Source organism: Peromyscus californicus, unplaced genomic scaffold, assembly GCF_007827085.1.
Source record: "Peromyscus californicus insignis strain IS unplaced genomic scaffold, ASM782708v3 Scaffold_5__1_contigs__length_169319896, whole genome shotgun sequence".
Lineage (NCBI taxonomy): Eukaryota > Metazoa > Chordata > Mammalia > Rodentia > Cricetidae > Peromyscus > Peromyscus californicus.
This window is the reverse complement of record NW_026294573.1, coordinates 37,638,608-37,658,244: the sequence shown is the minus strand read 5'-3', so window position 1 is coordinate 37,658,244 and position 19,637 is coordinate 37,638,608. Positions and strand designations below refer to the sequence as shown.

Here is a 19,637-nt window from a genome sequence, read left to right as displayed (position 1 = left end):
TCCAAGCTGGGGTCATCCTTGGGGATTCCTGGCAATTCCCCTAGCACCCGGTTTCTCTCTATCCCCATATCTCCCTCCATCATGGTATCTCTCTCATTGCTTTCCCACTCCATCCCTGTTCCAGCTCGACCATCCCATTCCCTTATGTTCTCACCCCCCATCCCCTACCCTCCATTGCCCACCCCTCCACTTCAGGATTTTTTTAATTCATTCATTCATTTTATTTTATGTGGATGGGTATTTTGTCACTCTATCACCAAGCTAACCTCCCAGCCACAAAAAAAAAAAAAAAAAAAAAATTTGTTGCTGGTTCTGCCAACTATTTAATTTTCAGCTTCCTTGAAAATTAAACAGCCCAAAGATTAGAAGTAATATAAGCAGTGGCCATCAGTAAATTATAAACAGAAATATGACAATGATGGCTAATAAGAGCTAAATCTCTTTCACTATGTCACAATTGGGAGGCAAGGCTAAGACAGTCTATGTATTCCAGCTAGGCTGGCCTCAAACTTTCAATTCTCCTACCTCAACTGAGATTTTAGGCATGTACCACCACATCTAGTTTCCTCCTATCATGATTTAATCCTCACTAAGATTTAATCCTATAAGGTCTACAGGTTGCTGTTATTCCAGGCAAGCACAGAGATACAAACCCACAGTCCTAGTACTTAGGAGACTGATCAAGGAGAATGCTGAGGTTGAAGCCAGCCCAGGTAAAACCTTGTCCCAAAAAGAAAATTAAGCCTGGTGTGGTAGCTCATACTTGTTACCCAGAATTTGAGAGGTAGAAGCAGGAGGATCAGGAGCTCAAGGTTATCCTTAGTTATACAAGTTTTGAGACCAGCCTGGGCTACATGAGACCATGTTTCAACAAGGGGAGAAGGTGCCTGGAGAAACAGCTCAACAGTTAAGAGTACTTCCTGCTTTTCCAGGACTCAAGTTCAGTTTGGGAAGGTTTACAACTACCTGTAACATTCAGCCTCTGACAGCACCCCCATACACATGGCATACATTCACATTCACATACTCTCTGTCTATCTGTCTGTCTGTCTCTCACACAAAGAGAAAGAGAGGCCAGGCGGTGGTGGCACATGCCTTTAATCCCAGGACTCGGGAGGCAGAGCCAGGTGGATCTCTGTGAGTTAGAGGCCAGCCTGGGCTACCAAGTGAGTTCCAGGAAAGGTGCAAAGCTACACAGAGAAACCCTGTCTCGAAAAAAACAAAAACAAAAACAAAAACAACAAAAAACAAAGAGAAAAAGAGAGAGAGAGATTCTTGCTGTCACACCAATGAACTGAGTTGGCTCCCAGGATCCACAGGGAGAGAACAAATTCCCACAAGCTGTCCGTCCTCTGACTTCCATAAGTGCCACAGCACAGGCCACCTCCACTCACACAATACATACACAGCTATGACAGATGGAGAACACTCCTGATTCTATGAACTCTACTTGTGACCTCTTACTTAACCTCTTACTTATGGCCATGCATATCACCCCAAAGCCAGGGAGTGCTTCCTGCCATGGAAAGGTCCAAGACAGGGAAAAACATGGAAAGGACATAAGGAGAGGGTAAGCTCAAGTTGGTCATGGTAGCACAAATCCCAGCACTCAGGAGGCAGAGGCAGGCAGATCTCTGTGAGTTTGAGGCCAGCCTGGGCTACAAATTGAGTTCCAGGACAGCCAGGGCTACACAGAGAAACTCTGTCTCAAAAAAACAAAAACAAAAACCAAGAAAGGATAGGCTCATCAACAAAAAACACCAATCAAGATAAAGGTGCAGAAAGCAGATACATGCAGGCCCTAGAAAGGAAGACTCAGTGTGGGCTAGCCTGAAATCAAGACTACAAAATGAACTATGAGGCAAAGCCACGGGAAGAAGAGGAGGGAAGGAGGGGGAGGAAGGAGACAGAGGGAGGAAGAGGAAGAAGAGACAGGAGAATTAACGATGAGCTAAATGACAATAACATTTGATCTTTATCGGTAGACACCTGGATTATTCAGGGAATTATAAGAGCTTGTGAACCTTAGCAATGCCACAGCTAGGACGCAAGAGAGCCAGGAGCAATCAAGAGCAAACACCCTAAAGTTTTGTTTCTCTGTGTGTGTGCTATGCAGCATGACACATAGAAATGGGTTCTCTCCTCCCACCATGTGGCTCCTGGTGATCAAACTCCGGTCCATCAGGCTTGGTGGCAAGTTCCTTTTCCCGCTGAACCATCTCGCCAGCCCCTGTTAAATTTATTTTTTTGAGACAGAGTCTCACTGTTGCCCAGGCTTGCCTGGAACTCACAGCACTCCTCCTGCTTCCACCTCCCAAGCATTAGCATTCCAGGCATGAACCACCACATTTGGCTCCTAATAAAAAAAACTCCTTTCTGCCAAATGGTAATTTAAGACAAAGGCAAGCCTGTCTTGCTGTGAAACTTTTACCTTTATATTCTAACCCATTTCTTTACATATACAGATTATAAATTTCTAGAAACTCAATGTCTTTTTTACAAAAAATATTTAATATTTTTATGATCTACTAAAAGAATGGGTAAATGAACATCACCATCACTAAATCATGTGACAAAATACTAAATCCTGTTTATTTCCACCTGAAGAAAACTTTTGTTTTTTTCAAACAGTGTCATTACATTGAGGCTAGCCTAGAAATCTATATAGAATCCAGTTTGGCCTTGAACTCACAATTCTCCTGCATCAGCTTCTAGACTGCTGGGATTTTAGGAGTATGCAAGCATGCCCGGCTCTGACTAAATTTATGATTTTAATTTCTTTCTTAAATTAAGAATTAAATTTTCTTAACTAGCATGAATACTGTAGTTATGAACAGCAAAGATAATCATTAAGAAAAAACACTAGCTAGGCGTTGGTGGTGCATGCCTTTAATCCCAGCACTCAGGAGGCAGAGCCAGGTAGTTCTCTGTGAGTTCAAGGCCAGCCTGGTCTACAGAGCAAGATCCATGACAGGCACCAAAACTACACAAAGAAACCCTGTCTCAAAAAAAAAAAAAAAAACACTAACCAAAAAAAGAAAAAAGTGTGCAGGGCCCTACAGGCAGCGGTGGTAGTAGGCGCCTTTGACATCCCAACATTCAGGAGGCAGAGGCAGGCAGATCTCTGTAAGTTCAAGGCCAGCCTGGTCTACAGAGTGAGTTCCAGGACAGCCAGGGCTACACAGAGAAACCCTGTCTGAAAAAAAATCAAAGAAAGGAGAAAGGAATGGAAAGGAAAGAAGGGAAAGGAAAGGAAAGGAAGAAGGGAAGGGGGGAGGGGAGGGAGGAAGGGAAGGGGGGAGAGGAGGGAGGAAGGGAGGAAAGAAGGAAGGAAGGAAAGAAAGGAAGGGAGGAAGGGAAGAAAGGAAGGGAGGAAGGGAAGAAAGGAAGGCAGGCAGGCAGAGGATGCATGCCTGTAATAACAGCACTCACAGAGAAGCAGGAGGACCCAGAGTTCAAGGGTATCCACAGCTACACAGTAAATTCAAGGCTAGCCTGGTTACATGAGACAGTGGTGCCTTTAGAAAAAAAATTTGCTAATGATACAAGAATATTGGAGTGTCTTTTGAGAGTCATTTCACAGCCCTTCTCGGATCTTAGCTTGACTCCAGGGACTAGTATCCCAAAAAACCTGGCAACCACCAAGCCACCTTGAGACAGTAGTTTTCAGATTGTCTTAAAAATTCAAACAATTAGGGAACTAGAGAAATGGCTCAGAGGTTAAGAGCACTGACTGTTCTTCCAGAGGTCCTGAGTTCAATTCCCAGCAACCACATGATGGCTCACAACCATCTGTAATGAGATCTGGTGCCCTCTTGTGGTGTGCATGAAGACAGGTCACTCGTAAACATATTTTTAAAAAATTCAAACAATTAAATTCTCAGATACAGAAGCTGAGGTTTCTTTTTTTAGATTTATTTATTTTTATGTGTTATGAGTATTTTGCCTGAATATATTTAAGTGCACTGTGTGCATGCCTGGTACCAAGGGAGGCCAGAAAGGGGTGCTAGATCACCAAATTAAGAGTTATAGATATCAGAGCTGCCTGGGATCTGTGAACCAAGCTCAGGTCCTCTGCAAGAGCAGAAACTTCTTAACTGCTGAGCCATCTCTTCAGTCCCTGTGGGTGAGTTTCAGAGGGAAACTTAGTATAGATTCATGGGAGGGGACAGGGGTTTAAGAAGGATGAAAGGAGGGGCTGGAGAGATGGCTCAGAGGTTAAGAACACCAACTGCTCTTCCAGAGGTCCTGAGTTCAATTCCCAGCACCCACATGGTGGCTCACAACCATCGGTAATGAGATCTGGTGCCCTCTTCTGTATACATAATAAATAAACAAATCTCAAAAAAAATATTAAAAAAAAAAGAAGGATGAAAGGAGAGGAGGAGTGAGCAGAGCTCCTATAAAGCAGGAGTGGTCCCAGGATATAGGGTCCCACTGAAGCACCTAATCTGGGAGCATTTTAAAGAATTTATGGCAGAAGTGGGTGGTGGGCGGTGGGGGGGGGGAATGGGACAGGGGACGAACTGGTCATCATTAGTCCAGATGAACTCTTTCCAGTTCAGTCACAGTCATCTACAGCTCTAGGCAGATGTGCAGGAGATAACAGGAAAACAGGAGGCAGGATTTGTGTGCCCTTTCTGGCCTCCAGCAGGGAATGGAACTGCTACTTTGGGGTTCCTTCCCTACCTGACCAGTTTCTATCTCCTGTCATAACTGTCGAGTCCAGAGCAGCAGCTCACACCTGTAACCTATAATCCCAGCTCCTACAGAGACAACAAAAAAAGATGCTACCAACAACTACCTTTAGGCAGAAGCAGGCAGATCTCTGTGAGTTTGAGACCAGTCTGGTCTACAGAGTGAATTCCAACCAAGGCTACAAAAATTTGTTTAAAAAAAAGGGGGGGTGGGGGTGGGAATGCTAAAGCAATGGCTCAGACACACCAGGAACACTCAGGAGGCAGAGGCAGGGGAATCTCTGAGTTTAAGGCCAGACTGGTCCAAGACGGCCAGGGCTACACAGGGAAACTCTGTCTCTAAAAACAAACAAAAAAACAGGGTACTTCGTGCTCTTGCATAAGACCAAGTTCAAGTCCCAGCACCACATGGTGGCTCACAACCATCCTTAACTCCAGTTCCAGGAGATTCTTTGCCCTCTTCTGACCTCTAAAGGCACTAGACATACATGTGTTGCATAGATATGCATGAAGGTAAAACATCCCCACATATAAAATAAAATAGTTAAGTCTTAAAAAAAAAAAATTTAGGGGCTGGAGAGATGCTTCAGAGGTTTAAGAGCACTGCTTGCTCTTCCAAAGGTCCTGAGTTCAATTCCCAGCAACCACATGGTGGCTCACAACCATCTGTAATGAGATCTGGTGCCCTCTTCCAGCCTGCAGGGATACATGCAGACAGAACACTGTATACATAATAAATAAATAAATAAATCTTTAAAAAAAAATTTAAAGCTAGGCAGTGGTGGTACACTCCTTTAATGCCAGCACTTGACTTGAGAGGCACAGGAAGGCAGATCTCTGAGTTCAAGGCCAGTTTGGTCCAGAGAGAGAGAGAGAGAGAGAGAGAGAGAGAGAGAGAGAGAGAGAGAGAGAGAGAGAGAGAGAGAGATGAGTTCCAGGACAGACAGGGCTACACAGAAAAAGCTTGTCAAATTAAAAAAAAAAAAAACCCTCTAAATCAAATCATAGAAAAAGCAGGGAATGAACTCTGTTAGAATTTGATATCAATTCTAGGGCTGAAGGGATGATTCAGTGGTTAAGAGCACTGGCTACTCTTCTAGAGGTCCTGTGTTCAATTCCCAGCAACCACATGGTGGCTCACAACCGTGGGATCTGATAAACTCTTCTTGCATGTGGGGACATGCAGACAGAGCACTCAGACCTAAAAAAATACATAAATAAAATTAAGAAAAAAAAAGAATTTGATAAAACAATTCTAAAACTAAAAAGTTACTTTCAAGATTATTGGCACGTGCCTGTAATCCCAGCACTTGAGAGAGACAGGCAATTCTCTGAATTCAAGCCTGCCTCATCTACAGAACTCCAGGCTAGCCAGGGAACTTGAGACTCTTAAAAAAAAAAAAAAAAGAAAGAAACAAAAAGAAAAGGAAGACTTAAGTAAGTACATAAAAAATCAGGATGAGGGGCTAGATTTAGACACAAAGCAGCCAAGAATTTATATTCCAAACTTTAAAAGATTTCCAATAGAACTCAGAAGCCATAGGATCTGTAGGCAAAGAGCAGGCTGTGTTACTGTCTGAGGTGTTCGTATTTATGAAGACTCTTAGCCAAAACCATCAGCTGGAAAGCAGCAGCAGGACTTGGCACGAGTAGACCCCTGAGGATCTGGTCTAGCAATACCAAACTGTGGCACAGACATGCCCTCATTCGCTTGTTCCACTGGTTGCTGATAATCCACAACAATTAGAGAAGAATTGCACACAAATGGTTGGGAGTGGCTGGAACCCCAGATGGGGGTCCAGTCACGCTCCCCATCTCCCTTCTTCTTAGAGAGAACGTCACCAGTCCTCAAGCCCTATCTACAGCAAGTTTATCTAATGAAGATGGTGGCCATTTTGCTTGGAGGATAGTGTTCTACAATGTCCTTTCCTTCTGATGGGAGAAGCACACTCTCCACACCCAAGAGTTTCCTATTTCAGCAGTTATACCCAATCTCCCCACCTCAACTGCTCTATTCCAGCTAGTTCTTGCTCACCAGCCTGATGAGCACTCACTGTTACCTGGACAACAAAAATGCCCTTACTCTTTCACCTCTCCCTTCCACAGGCAAGCTTCCAGAACGAATTTAATGCCTCTCCTTCTTCTCTCCCACTCCAATCTGTCTTCCACTCCTCCTCAGTGACTCTGCACAAGGCCATGGCCTGCATGCTTCTAATTCCAATGGACAAGTTTCCGTTCTTATCTTAACAACGCTAACCATTCTTTCCTCTCAAATATGCTGTCCTGACCACTCTCCCACTACTGCACTTCTTGGGAATCTCATGCTCAGCCCAGTGGGTGTTTCCACCTTTGCCTAAATGCTCTAAAAAGTCAGTGTTCCTCAGGGCTCAGGACTTAATCCCAAATCTCTTCCAACTGTAGAGTCACCCTGACAATCCAACACACTTTGAGATATCAAATATCTCTTTGCCAAAGACCACCTAATCTATTCTTTTTTTTTAATCTACTTATTTTTATTTTATGTGCATTGGTGTTTTGCCTATGTGTATGTCTGTGTGAGGGTACCAGAACCCCTGGAACTGGAATTACAGATAGTCTTGAGCTACTATGTAGATGTTGAGAATTGAACCAAGACCTCTGGAAAAGCAGCCAATGCTCTTTTCCATCTCCCCAGCCCCGCTAATCCATCCCATACTCCTACATACACATCTGCAACAGCCTCCAAAAGTAAATATGTAAGGGCTCTTCAAATTCATCATGTCCAAGGCTGAAGTCTTCATCTCTAAGGCCAGCTTAAGGCTTTTGTGAGACCTAGACAATTTTACCTTTTGAGTCTCTTTTTCCATTTTAAAAGAAGAAAGAAAATTATATCCGTGTGTGTGTGTGTGTGTGTGTGTGTGTGTGTGTGTGTGTGTGTGTGTAAGATGTGTTAGAAATAGAGACAAGTCTATTAAAGAAGACCAGGACAGGTCTGAAACAGAAAAGCCAAGAAAATATTCCCGTGCCTTCACTGGTAAACAGACAACTGTAATATGGGCTGTACACATGCCTATATAATTTTTTTCTTTCTTATTTTAAAAGGAATTAAGTCAGCTTTGGCTACACAATGAGAGTCTGCCTCTGAGTACTGGGACTAACAGAATGTACCACCACACCTGGGTGTTGGGTGTTGAGTTTCTCTGTGTAGCTTTCAAGCCTGTCCTAGAATTAACTTGTAGACCAGACTAGCTTCCAACTCACAGAGATCCGCTTGCCTCTGCCTCCTCAGTGCTAGGATTAAAGGCGTGCGCCACCACCTGCCTGGGGGTGCATGCCTTTAACAGGGATAATATCCCTGTTAAATGTGTAACAATTATGCCAAGAGACATCTAGTAGCAAAAAGTTCAAGTCTAGCCTGGCAACTTAGTAAGATCACATCTCAAAGTACAAAGTGAAAAAAAGGACTGGAGCTACAGCTCAGTATAGAGCAGTGGTTCTCAACCTTCCTAATGCTTCAGTCCTTTAATACAGTCCCCTATGTTGTGGGAACCCACAACCATAAAATTATTTTTGTTGCTACTTTATAACTGTAATTTTGCTACTGTTATGATTTATAAATGTAAATAGTTTTGGAGGCAGAGGTTTGTCAAAGGGATTGCAACCCACAGGCTGAGAACCCCTGGTACAGAGCATATTGAAGGACCTATTTTGCCGGGCAGTGGTGATGCACCCATCACTCGGGAGGCAGAGCCAGGCAGATCTCAGTGAGTTCGAACCACCCTGGTCTACAGAGCGAGATCCAGGACAGGCACCAAAACTACACAGAGAAACCTTGTCTCGAAAAACAGAAAAACAAACAAACAAAAAAAAAGTACCTATAATTAGAGTCAGGCTTGGTGGTGCATGCCTTTAATCCCAGCAGAGGTAGGAAGATGTCTGAGTTTGAGGCCAGCCTGGTCTACAACGTGAGCTCCAGGACTACAACAGAGAAACCCTGTCTCAAAAAAAAAAATCAACAAGCTGGGCAGTGGACTAGCTCACACCTTTAATCCCAGAGAGCACTCAGGAGGCAGAGGCAGAGGCAGGTGGATCTCTATAAGTTCGAAGCCAGACTGGTCTACAGAGTTCCAGGACAGCTAGCACTACACAGAAAAACCCTGTCTCAAAAAAACCAAAAAAAAGAAAAAGAAAAAGAAAAAAAAAAACTCAACAACAAAAAAAGGACCTGGAGTTGTGAGAGGACCAGTAGCACACAGGAAAGGAAAGAGGGGGTTGAGAACATGACAAAGGGGGCTGGCTGGAGAGATGGCTCGACAGTTAAGAGCACTGACTGCTCTTCCAGAGGACCCAGGTTCAATTCCCACCACCCACACGGCAGCTCACAACTGTCTGTAACTCCAGGTCCAGGGGATCCGACACCTTCACACAAAACATATATACAGGCAAAACACCAAAGAACATAAAATTAAAAAACAAGAACATGACAAAGAATCTACTATGATGCAAAAAATATTCATTCTAAAAAGAATCAAGCCAGGCTTGATGATGCAGGCCTGGAACCTCACATTTGGGTGGTAGAAGCAAGAGGGCCAGGAGATCAAGGTTGCCCTCGGCTATATTAAGTTTGAGGCCAGTGTGGGCTTTATGAGATGCTCTCTTAAAACAAAAAAGTCTAAAAACAAATTAAATAAATCTCCTCTTTCAGTATTTGGTAGTTCTAAATTTTTCTCATGGGATTCAGAAGGTGCCTAAGTATATGATTATAAGCAGAAAGATAGGGCTAGGAATCAGATATTAGCAGTTTTCCATTCTCATTTAGGAGTGAATTTTAATAAAAATGCAGAAATGCAAAGTCTTAATGCAAATCAAAGTGTTTCAGTAGAGCTGAGTTTAGTGACACACACCTTTGATCTTAGCACTCAGGAGGCAGAGGCAGGTGGATCTCTGTGAGTTGAGGCCATCCTGGGCCACAAGAGAGACCCCCATCTTAAAAAAAAAAAAAAGTTAGCCAGGCGGTGGTGGCATACACCTTTAATCCCAGGCACCAAAACAACACAGAGAAACCCTGTCTAGAAACAACCAAAAAAAAAAAAAAAAAATTCTCAGGAATCAAATTCCAGAACTCCCTAAGAGTGAGAAATAACCCTGTTAAATTCTTCTGTACAAGGCCATCATCATTCTTATTTTCTCAAAACATGTAAATGTCTTATTGACAACAATTAAATGGTATCTGTAGGCCATCCGTGGAATTTTTTTGAAGCTGACCAAGATACACGTTATTTATTGCTGTGACTCCTGTTATGTTTCTGTAAGCTTGCTGCTACATACATTGAGCTGGGCCAGCAAGATGGCTAACAAGTGAAGGCTCTTGCCAAGTGTGATGACCTGAGTTTGATCCTAAGAACCCACAGGGTGGACTCCCACAGTTGTCATCTGACCTCTACATATGTACCAGGCACACATGTATAAGTGTGACCATACACATGTATGCTCGCACATGCACAAAAATATATGAATAATAAAAAAAAGCACATTGAGCTACTTTTATTAAACCAATAGTTTTGTTATGTTTAAAGTAATCATATGGTCACATGCTTAAATTTGGATAGCAGAACTTAAGCAATTAATGAAGTACATAAATATCTCCTTAGTATACTGATTAGAAAACATGAAAACAATAAAATTAACGATTAAAAAGAACGAAAGCATCCTCTGGGCCCCTTAAGTTTATCACAGGTCCTGTGACTAAGATGCTTATTTATGTCCCCCATCAAATGCCTTTCTTCCTGCTTCCTATCTCAGTAAACGGTATCATCTCCTTTGCCTCTGTCAGAGTCTTTCTATATATCTTACAGTATAGAAATATATTAAACATACTAATATTTAATGTCATCTTAATATATATTTGCTGCTTTTTCCTATTCCCACTTTCCTGACACACAAGTCCAGGCCACATCCTTTGTTGTCTTGCTATTTCCACCTTCTTTTTGTGTGTGTGTTTTTCTGTGTTTTTGAGACAGGGTCTCTCTGTGTAGCCCTGGCTGTCCTGGAACTCACCCTGTAGACCAGGCTGAGTCTTGAATTCACAGAGATCCCCCTGCCTCTGCCTCCCAAGTGCTGGGATTAAAGGCGTGTGGTACCATGCCTGGCACTACTTCCACCTTCTTTCTGGCTTTTCCATCTCCTTCCTCATTCAAATGGAGTTTCTGCGCCACTGCATACCTCCTACCCCCACTTAAAACTTCAAAGAGGTAGAGATAGCTCAGCGGTTAATAGCACTTGCTGCTATTCTAGCAGAGCAGAGTTCAGTTCCCAACACCCACATCAGGCAGCACAGAGCTGCCTGTAACTCTAGCTCCAAGGATCTGATGCTCTCTTCTGGCTTTGGTGGGCATACATATACCTGTGACTATCCACACAACACAAACATATATATATTAAAAACAAAACAAAAAAACTTCAAAAATCCTCAGTAGCCTTAGAATAAAGCCCAGACTCCCACAACATGGCTTACAAAGAGGCCTTTCACTCTGGGACTGTACACAGCTGTCCACCCCACCTACCATCTCTCTCTACCTGCCAACTTCCCACATCTCCACCTGACCAACTCAGCAAACACCTTTCAAGAGCTGCCTCAGTCTGTGGCCAGGCTTTCCTCAGGCTGCTCAACTAAACTCTCTCTTACTCCTTTCACCCAGATAACTTTTCAGAATCATCAGAAGTTAATTTAGCATGCCCTTCAAATTTCAGCCATTCACAGGCTCTAAACTGTGAAGCCATTTAAGGCACTCATGGGACAACTTGAACAAAGCCTAATGAAAACTGTTCTAGAGGATTAAAGATCACATAACAGGATTCTTTTGGAAGAAAAAAAAAAACACTCAACACAAAAAGCAAGAGGTCGGTGCTGGAGAGATGGCTTAGGAGCACTTATTGCTCTTGCAGAGGCCCCAGGTTCTATTTCCAATGCCCACTATCATACAAAAGTACTTTTAAATGCTTGCTGAATACACAAATGGCTAAATTCAGTTATATATTCCCATTTTCCTTCCAAACATTTCTCAGAAAGTTTAATGAGAAAAACTTGGGCTGGTCAGCACTTGCCACCAAACTTGTCAACCTAAATTTAATCCCTGAAATCCACATGGTAAAATGAGAAAAATCAACTCTCAGAAGTTATCCTCTGACCTCCACATATGTATGGCACGCATGCCCATACATATACACACATGCTTGGAGAAACACAAATAAAAACATGTGCAATAATTAAAAAAAAAAAGCCAGGTGTGGTAGAGCACACCTTTAATCCCAATACTCAGGAGGCAGAGGCATGTAAATCTCTGAGTTTAGTCAGACCAGCCAAGGCTGGTCTTGATCTTGTCTTGAAAAAAAAAAAAAAAAGAAAGAAAAGAAAAGAAAAGAAAAAGCCAGGAGGTGGTGTGGTACGCCTTTGATCCCAGCACTCAGAAGGCAGAGGCAGGCAGATCTCTGTGAGTTCGAGGCCAGCCTGGTTTACAGAGCTAGTTCCAGGACAGTCAAGGTTACACAAGCATACCCAGTCTAGAAAAAACAAAAGAAGAAAGTTGTGCAAAATAATGTAAGACCCTGTCATGGTGAGAAGTTGATTACTAGAGGAAACAATAAAAGCTATGGGACTCTAGTACTTTCTAAGCCATGAAAAAACCAAGTTTGTTGGCAGGCACCTATAATCCAGCATCCAGGAGGTAGAGGAAAGAGGATTAAAAGTTTATGGCTGGGGCTAGACCACTGGCTGTTCTTCCAGAGGACCAGGGTTCAAATCCCAGCACCCACGTTAGGCAGGTCATAGATGTCTGTAACTCCTATTCTAGGGGATCTGATACCCTCTTCTGGCCTCTGCAGGCACCAGGTACACACATGATGTACAGACATACATGCCAGCAAAATACCCGTACATATATAAATAAATAAGCGGCTTTTGGTTTGGTTTTTTGTTTGTTTTTTGGCTTTTCTCTTTCTTTCTTTCTTTCTTTCTTTCTTTCTTTCTTTCTTTCTTTCTTTCATTTATTTATTTATTTATTATGTATACAGTGCACATATCTCTGCAGGCCAGAAGAGGGCACCAGGTCTCATTACAGATGGTTGTGAGCCACCATGTGGTTGCTAGGAATTGAACTCAGGACCTTTGGAAGAACAAGCAGTGCTCTTAACCTCTGAGCCATCGCTTCAGCCCGTTTTCTGGCTTTTCAAGACAGGGTTTCTCTGTGAAACAGTCCTGGCTGTCCTAGAACTCACTCTATAGACCAGGTTGGCCTCGAACTCACAGAGATCTGCCTGCCTCTGCCTCTTAAGTACTGGTATGTAGAACAAGGGGAACACTCCTCCACTGTTGGTGGGAGTGCAAACTCGTACAGCCACTTTAGAAATCAGTATGGCAATTTCTCAGAAAATTGGGAATCAGTCTTCCTCAAGACCCAGCTATACTACTCTTGGGCATATTCCCAAGGAATGCTCAACCATACCACAAGGACACTTGCTGAACTATGTTCATAGCAGCATTATTCATAATAGCCAGAACCTGGAAACAACCTAGATGCCCCCCAACTAAAGAATGGATAAAGAAAATGTGGTACATATACACAATGGAGTACTGCTCAGCAGTAAAAAACAATGATATCATGAATATCATGAAATTTGCAGGCAAATGGATGGAACTAGAAAATATCATCCTGAATGAGGTAACCCAGACTCAGAAGGACAAACATGGTATGAACTCACTCATAAGTGGATACTAGATATAAAGCAAGGATAACCAGACACAACCCACAGCTCCAGAGAAGCTAGCTAACAAGGAGAACACACATAAGAGGGACACATGGATCGCCCAGTGAAGGAGAAATAGATGAGATCCACATGAGCAAACTGGGGGTGGGGAGTGGGTGGGGTGGTAATGGAGAGCAAGGAATGAGGGATGAGAACATAAGGGAATGGGAGGTTCGAGCTGGAACAGGGACAGAATGGGAGAGCAAGGAAAGAGATACCATGATAAATGAAGACATCATGGGAATAGGGAGAGTGCTAGGGAAGTTCCCAGGAATCCACAAGGGAATTGTTCCAGGAATCCCTACCTTAAACTACTAGCAATAGTCAAGAGGGTACCTGAACTGGCCTACTCCCATAATCAGATTAGTGACTACCCTAACTGTCATTATAGAGCCTTCCTCCAGTGACTGATGCAGAGATCCATGGCCGGGCACCAGGCCAAGCTCCAGGAGTCCAATCGATGAGAGAGAGGAGAGATTCTATGAGCAAGGGAAATCAAGATCATGATGGAAAAATGAATAGAAATGGCCAGCCAAACTAGTAGAAACCCATGAACTGTGGACCAATAGCTGTGTAGCCCCCATGGGACTGGACTAGGCCCTCTGGATAGGTGAGACAGTTGTTTAGCTTGAACTGTTTGGGGGGCCCCCAGGCAGTGGGATCAGGATCCATCCCTGGTGCATCAGCAGGCTTTTTGGAGCCCAGTGCCTATGGTGGGACACCTTGCACAGCCTTGGTGCAGGGAGGAGGGGCTTGGACTTGCCTCAACTGAATGTACCAGGCTCTGCTAACTCTCCATGGGAGACCTTGACTTAGAGGAGGTGGGTATGGGGGTGGGTTGTGGGGGAAGGCTGGGGGATGGGAGGAGGGAGGAGAGGAAGATCTGTGGTTGGTATGTAAAATGAATAGAAAATTTCTTAATAATAAAAAAAAAAAAGGCATGTGCCACCATTGCATCTCTTAATAAAAGTTCTGACAGAGTTCAAGGCCACCCTGAACCTACATGAAACAACTATCTCAAGAAAGAAAGAAAGAGAGAGAAAGAAAGAAAGAAAGAAAGACGACAGAAAGAGAGAGAGAGAGAGAGAGAGAGAGAGAGAGAGAGAGAGAGAAAGAAAGAAAGAAAGAAAGAAAGAAAGAAAGAAAGAAAAAAACAAAACAAAACGCCATATACAGTATCTGATCAATGCTACAACCTTCCTCCTCGACACATTTATTTAGGAAGCTGAACCACTTTAGATCTGGTACCCACACAGTTATAAACAAGGAAAGACTCAAGCAGACTTCCCAGCAGATCACACAGAAGCTAGGGACAAGCTGTTCACTCTGCTGTGAAGGAATCCAAGGCAAAAGAACTCGGTACATACACATACACACAGGCCAGTTGTACTTATGACTTACATGTTGACTGCTATCCAGACAGGGTGGTCGGTTGATTAACTGAGTCAAAGGTTTCCGAAAAGGAGACAGGAAACACTGGGTCTCGTTACTGGACTTTCGTTTCTTAGGAGTCTAGGAGAGAAACCGGAAAGTTACATTGCAACACCTGGACAGCCCCAGAGACCACCCTACTGGCAATCAGCCCTTGAGTGCTTATTAGAGACAGGAGTCGTGCTGAACACGAGTAGTCCCAGGTATCTGAAAGGTTGAGGGAAGCTAGCAGCATTGCTCAGTTGTTGAGTTTTTGTCTAGCAAATATAAAAATCAGTACTAGCAGGCACGAAAAAAAAGTGCCAGCAAGATATGGTAGCACACACCTGTAATCCCAGCATTTGGGCAAGGGAGGCAAGAGGATCAAGAGTTCAAGTTCACCCTTGGCTACATAGCAACTTTGAGGCCAGCCTGGGCTACATGAGATCCTGGATCAACAAAAACAAAGGTAGTTAATTTCAGGCACCACTCTAAACTCTTTTTTTAAATGAAATTCCTTTATATATATTTTTAAAGATTTATTTATTTATTATATATACAGTAGTCTATCTGCATATATGCCCGCATGCCAGAAGAGGACACCAGATCTCATTAAGTGGTTGTGAACCACCATGTGGGTGCTGAGAATTGAACTCAGGACCTCTGAAAGAGCAGTCAGTGCTCTTAACCTCTGAGTCATCTCTCCAGCCCTAATTTATCTATTTTTATTTTATGTGCATTGGTGTTTTGCCTGTGTGTATGTCTGTGTGAGGGTATCAGAACCCCTGGAACTGGAGTTACAGTCTTGAGCAGCCACGTGGATGCTGGGAATTGAAACCAGGTCCTCTAGAAAAGCAGCCAGTATTCTTTTTTTGGGGGGGGGGGGAGGGGGGAGTTCAAGACAATGTTTCTCTGTGTAGCTTTGGCGCCTGTCCTGGATCTCAGTCTGTAGACCAGGCTAGCCTCAAACTCACAGAGATCGCCTGGCAGCCAGTGTTCTTAACTGCTGAGCTATCTCTCCAGCCCCCACACTGAACTCTTAACATGTATTATCACATATGACTATCACAGCAACCCTAAGATATTATGTTTACTAGGCTCAGCTACCTCAGGAGGCAGAAGCATGTGGATCTCTGTGAGTCTGAGGCCAGGCTGGACTAGGAAGTTCGACCCTGTCTCAAAACAAACAAACAAACAAAAAACAAGCAGGACTTTCAGGAGTAACACCCAAATAGAGCTCCATTCATTATTCACCTGCAGAGAATGCTGCCCCAAGTTCAACTCTGAGATTTTTGTGAATGGTGAGAGAGAACCGTTGTTTCTCTCACACAGGTAGCAAAGCAGCAATGCTAATGAGCCCCAGGCCAGGCATGGCGGTTTACTCTGAAGGTGAAAGGGGGAGGCTCACCGTTTAAAGTCACTGTTAGCTACACCACGAGTTTGAGGCCGGGCTGAGCTATATGAGAGACCCTGTCGCAAAAGGTGGGGGAGAGGGAGGTGTCTGAAAACAGCTACGCAAGTATGGACTTGCCACGAAGCCTGGTGACCTGAGTTCAATCCCTAAACCCACACAGTGGAAGGATATAACTGACTCTCCTCTTAAATGTCATAGCACATACACTCTCCCCAAAAGAAGTTTAAAAAAAAAAAGTTAACCCTAAGCCATCAGGCAAGAGCTCATTTGTGCCAGTGCATCAAGCTGACTGAATCCATGATGATTCTATAAGGCACACCTGAAACAGTTTCCAGGCCGCCTTCTCATCACGTGCCCTTACCCATCCACAGACCCTAACAAAAAGAAGTGCCTTCTAAGACAGGTTTGGTGGCCCACACCATTAATCCCAGACTTAGTAGGCAGTGGTAGATGGATCTCTGAGTCCAAGGCCAGCCTAGTCTACACATAGTGAGTTCAAGGTCAGTCAGAAAGCTACATAATATAGAACTCCTGTCTCAAAAAGACAAAAAAAAAATTAAATTTTTAAAAAAGAAGTGCCAGACAGGCATGGTGGCACATTCCTTTAATCCCTGCACTTGGGAGGCAGAGGCAGGGTGATCTCTAAATTCAGAGGCTAGCCTGGTCTATAGAGCAAGTTCCAGGGGCAGCCAGAGATATCAGAGAAATCCTGTCTTGAAAAAAAAAAAAAAAAAGAAGGGTTTCACATATCCCAGGCCTGCCTGAATACACTATATAGTCTAAGGAAGCACACAGAATACAGGTGTGCACCACACCCACTTTTTGCAGTATTTGGGACCCAACATAACTCATTCCTTGGTTTTAATATACCCCTCCCATGAAGAAAACCGAAGCTATATTAGTTTCTAGTGAACCTACCTGAAGGACAACAATTTTATTAACCTTATGCAATGCCTGGTACATTGTAATTGTAAGTTTTCATTAATAAGTGCCAGATGTGCTGATGCATGCCTGTGACTTCAGGAGGTCTGGGGAGGCAGACCACAGACCACAGTCTGAGCTACCTGGTGAAACCCGGTATCAAAAAAAAAAAAAAAAAAAAAGCCACTAAATGTATGAAAGATACTTTCTGAAGATGACTATGAACCACAGAAACCATCTCCAGACTCCTTTCCTGTCCAGACAGCCCTGTATTCCCATTTTCCCTATTCCCTTGAAAACTCACTACTGTCTCAGGCTGCCAGTCTTCATCATCAGATGATCTGCCTTCTGGTTTCCTCCTGGCCAACTGGCTGGGAGCTAAGCTCCTCCTCTGTAAGGGAGAACAGTCAGTAAGTACCTGCAGGGATCCTGCAGCAAAGGCCCCTCAAGTCTGCTTAAGGTCACACTTACCATCCTGGGCCCAGAAGCATCAGATGTCAAGTATCCATCAGCTAAATTAAAAGCACCCAGCAACCGACAACGCAGGACCAAGACATGCTATAGAGGGGAGCTGCTATATCATTGAAAAGAAAGTCTAAAGAGTCGTCATGGGTGGAGGAGACGCAATCAGGGGCTGGAACTTGGGTCCAAACCAGGAATGTCGGTCGCCAGTTATTCAAGGCTCAAGAAATCCAAAGTGCACGTCCAAGTCCAGGCTTGCACTAGAATGGGAGAGGAGACTGATGAAATTGCAGATGAAAGTGGAATAAGAATAAACGTCCCTAGCTGGGCTGCCTCCCTAAGGGTTATCACTAGCCTCGAGAAAAGTAGAGGCTTAAGTACGAAGGCAAGGCACCTGGAGAGGGGGATGGGAATTTACCAGCGCTGGACTGATGCCAAACCTCAATCTCAGGGAGGTCAAGTAGGGACCCAGGAAAGACTTGAGGGAAGTTAAACAGGAACGCGGGGAGGGCCAGTAAAAAGGTTCAGGTTGCGGGGAGGAGAATCTTAGGAAAAGTTAGAGAGCATCTCCGGTATCTTGCCCTTAACCTTCCTCTTCCCGAAGCGCGCGTTAACAGCCTCCAGGCAGTGTCAATCGAACCTCCCGCCACCCTGCCGCCAAATTCCCCTATTGGCTGCGTTCAGTGATCTTGGCGCTCGACGTTCCCGCCTGAAGGAAGGGGCGGGCCTAGGGCTGAGGCTGCTAAGGGTCTTGGATTTCCGCTTAGAGGTTCAACCGATCTCTAGGAGGCGTGGCTCAGCCCGTTGGGTGCCACCGGCAGGTGACAGGATTCCTGCTTGCAGGATTGTCAGCCTTCCTGGCTGCTGAATTTGGCTCAAGCAGGTGAACCAAATGTATGGTTTGCGCCGAACTAGCGTGCGGAGTACTCGCTACCTGAACTAGATTAGGAAAGGCGGCACATTTCTGGGAATTTGGTCCGGGCTCTTAGAGCCCTGAGTATCTTTCCTATGCCAGACCTGGAGCAGACGTCGGAGCTGGAGGTAGGTAAGGCCAGAGGCCAATCGAGGGAGCGTTGATGCTGGGCTGAGATGTCTTGAAATAAGCCACCGTTTCCTGGGGCGGAGTTGTGATTTTCAAATTGGACATAACACCCATTCTCTCAAAACCTGTTTCCCTTTATCTAAGTAATATTATAGTACCTCCCCTACAGGGTTATTCTCAGACGCGAATTAAAATGTGCAAAGTGAAAAAAAAATGTGCAAAGTGGCGGAGTCTGTTGGTGCATGCCTTTAATCCTAGCACTCACGAAGCAGAGGCAGGAGGATCTCTTTGAGGCTGGCCTGGTCTACAGAGTGAGCTTCAGGACATTGAGGGCTCTGTAACAGACCCTGTCTGAAAGAAAAAAAAAGTGTACAAAGTACTTCACACAGTCCCATGCATCACCTAAATAAACACTCACTAACTTTGAAAGCATACCCATGACAATGACATTTACCACTCTCTACTTGAATCTTCTTAGCTATAATAATCCATTTAATATCCTCAGCTATAAGGTAGGTTTGTTGTCCCCATTTTGTTTTGTTGTGCGGGTTGGTTGGTTTGTTGGGGGAGGGGCTAGGACTGTAGCTCAGTGGTAAGTACTCACTTAGCAAGCGTCAGGCCATAGGTTCAGTTCCTATCACTGCTAACATTTGTTATTGATTAAGACAAGGTTTGCTATGTAACCCAGTTAGCCTTAAACTTAGGATCCTCTGTCACCAGCCTGTCTGGCAGGAATGAGGATATACTAAAGAGACACGTATCCCTTCTTTGGCTTTTAGACTGTGGAAACAATGAAACCAAGAAATTTGAATTTCCCTAGGAATCTCTTGCTGGGAGCAGAGGAGGCTGTGAGCAACTAAAAGAAGCAAAAACACATCACAAAACGAAAAGTTAACTTCATTGCCATGAG

The 19,637-nt window shown here is 44.0% G+C and overlaps 2 protein-coding genes across 4 annotated transcripts in view; one reads left to right on the top strand and one right to left on the bottom strand.

Annotated features, from left to right (window-relative positions):
• The window catches only part of Rad54l (RAD54 like), a 36,668-nt gene extending 18,401 nt beyond the window's left edge, over positions 1-18,267 (bottom strand). Inside the window, exons 1-4 of the mRNA XM_052715736.1 lie at positions 18,104-18,267; positions 17,695-17,945; positions 17,528-17,614; positions 14,880-14,990 (exon numbers count right to left, since the gene is read on the bottom strand). Coding sequence (XP_052571696.1) covers positions 14,880-14,990; positions 17,528-17,614; positions 17,695-17,697 — 201 coding nt within the window. The 5' untranslated portion in view covers positions 17,698-17,945; positions 18,104-18,267. The remainder of the gene's footprint in view (positions 1-14,879; positions 14,991-17,527; positions 17,615-17,694; positions 17,946-18,103) is intronic.
• A 211-nt stretch (positions 18,268-18,478) lies between these two features.
• The window catches only part of Pomgnt1 (protein O-linked mannose N-acetylglucosaminyltransferase 1 (beta 1,2-)), a 40,626-nt gene continuing 39,467 nt past the window's right edge, over positions 18,479-19,637 (top strand). For all 3 annotated transcript variants that reach the window (XM_052715927.1, XM_052715923.1, XM_052715924.1), the window contains exon 1: positions 18,479-18,726. The gene's annotated coding sequence lies outside the window, so the exon portion shown is untranslated. The remainder of the gene's footprint in view (positions 18,727-19,637) is intronic.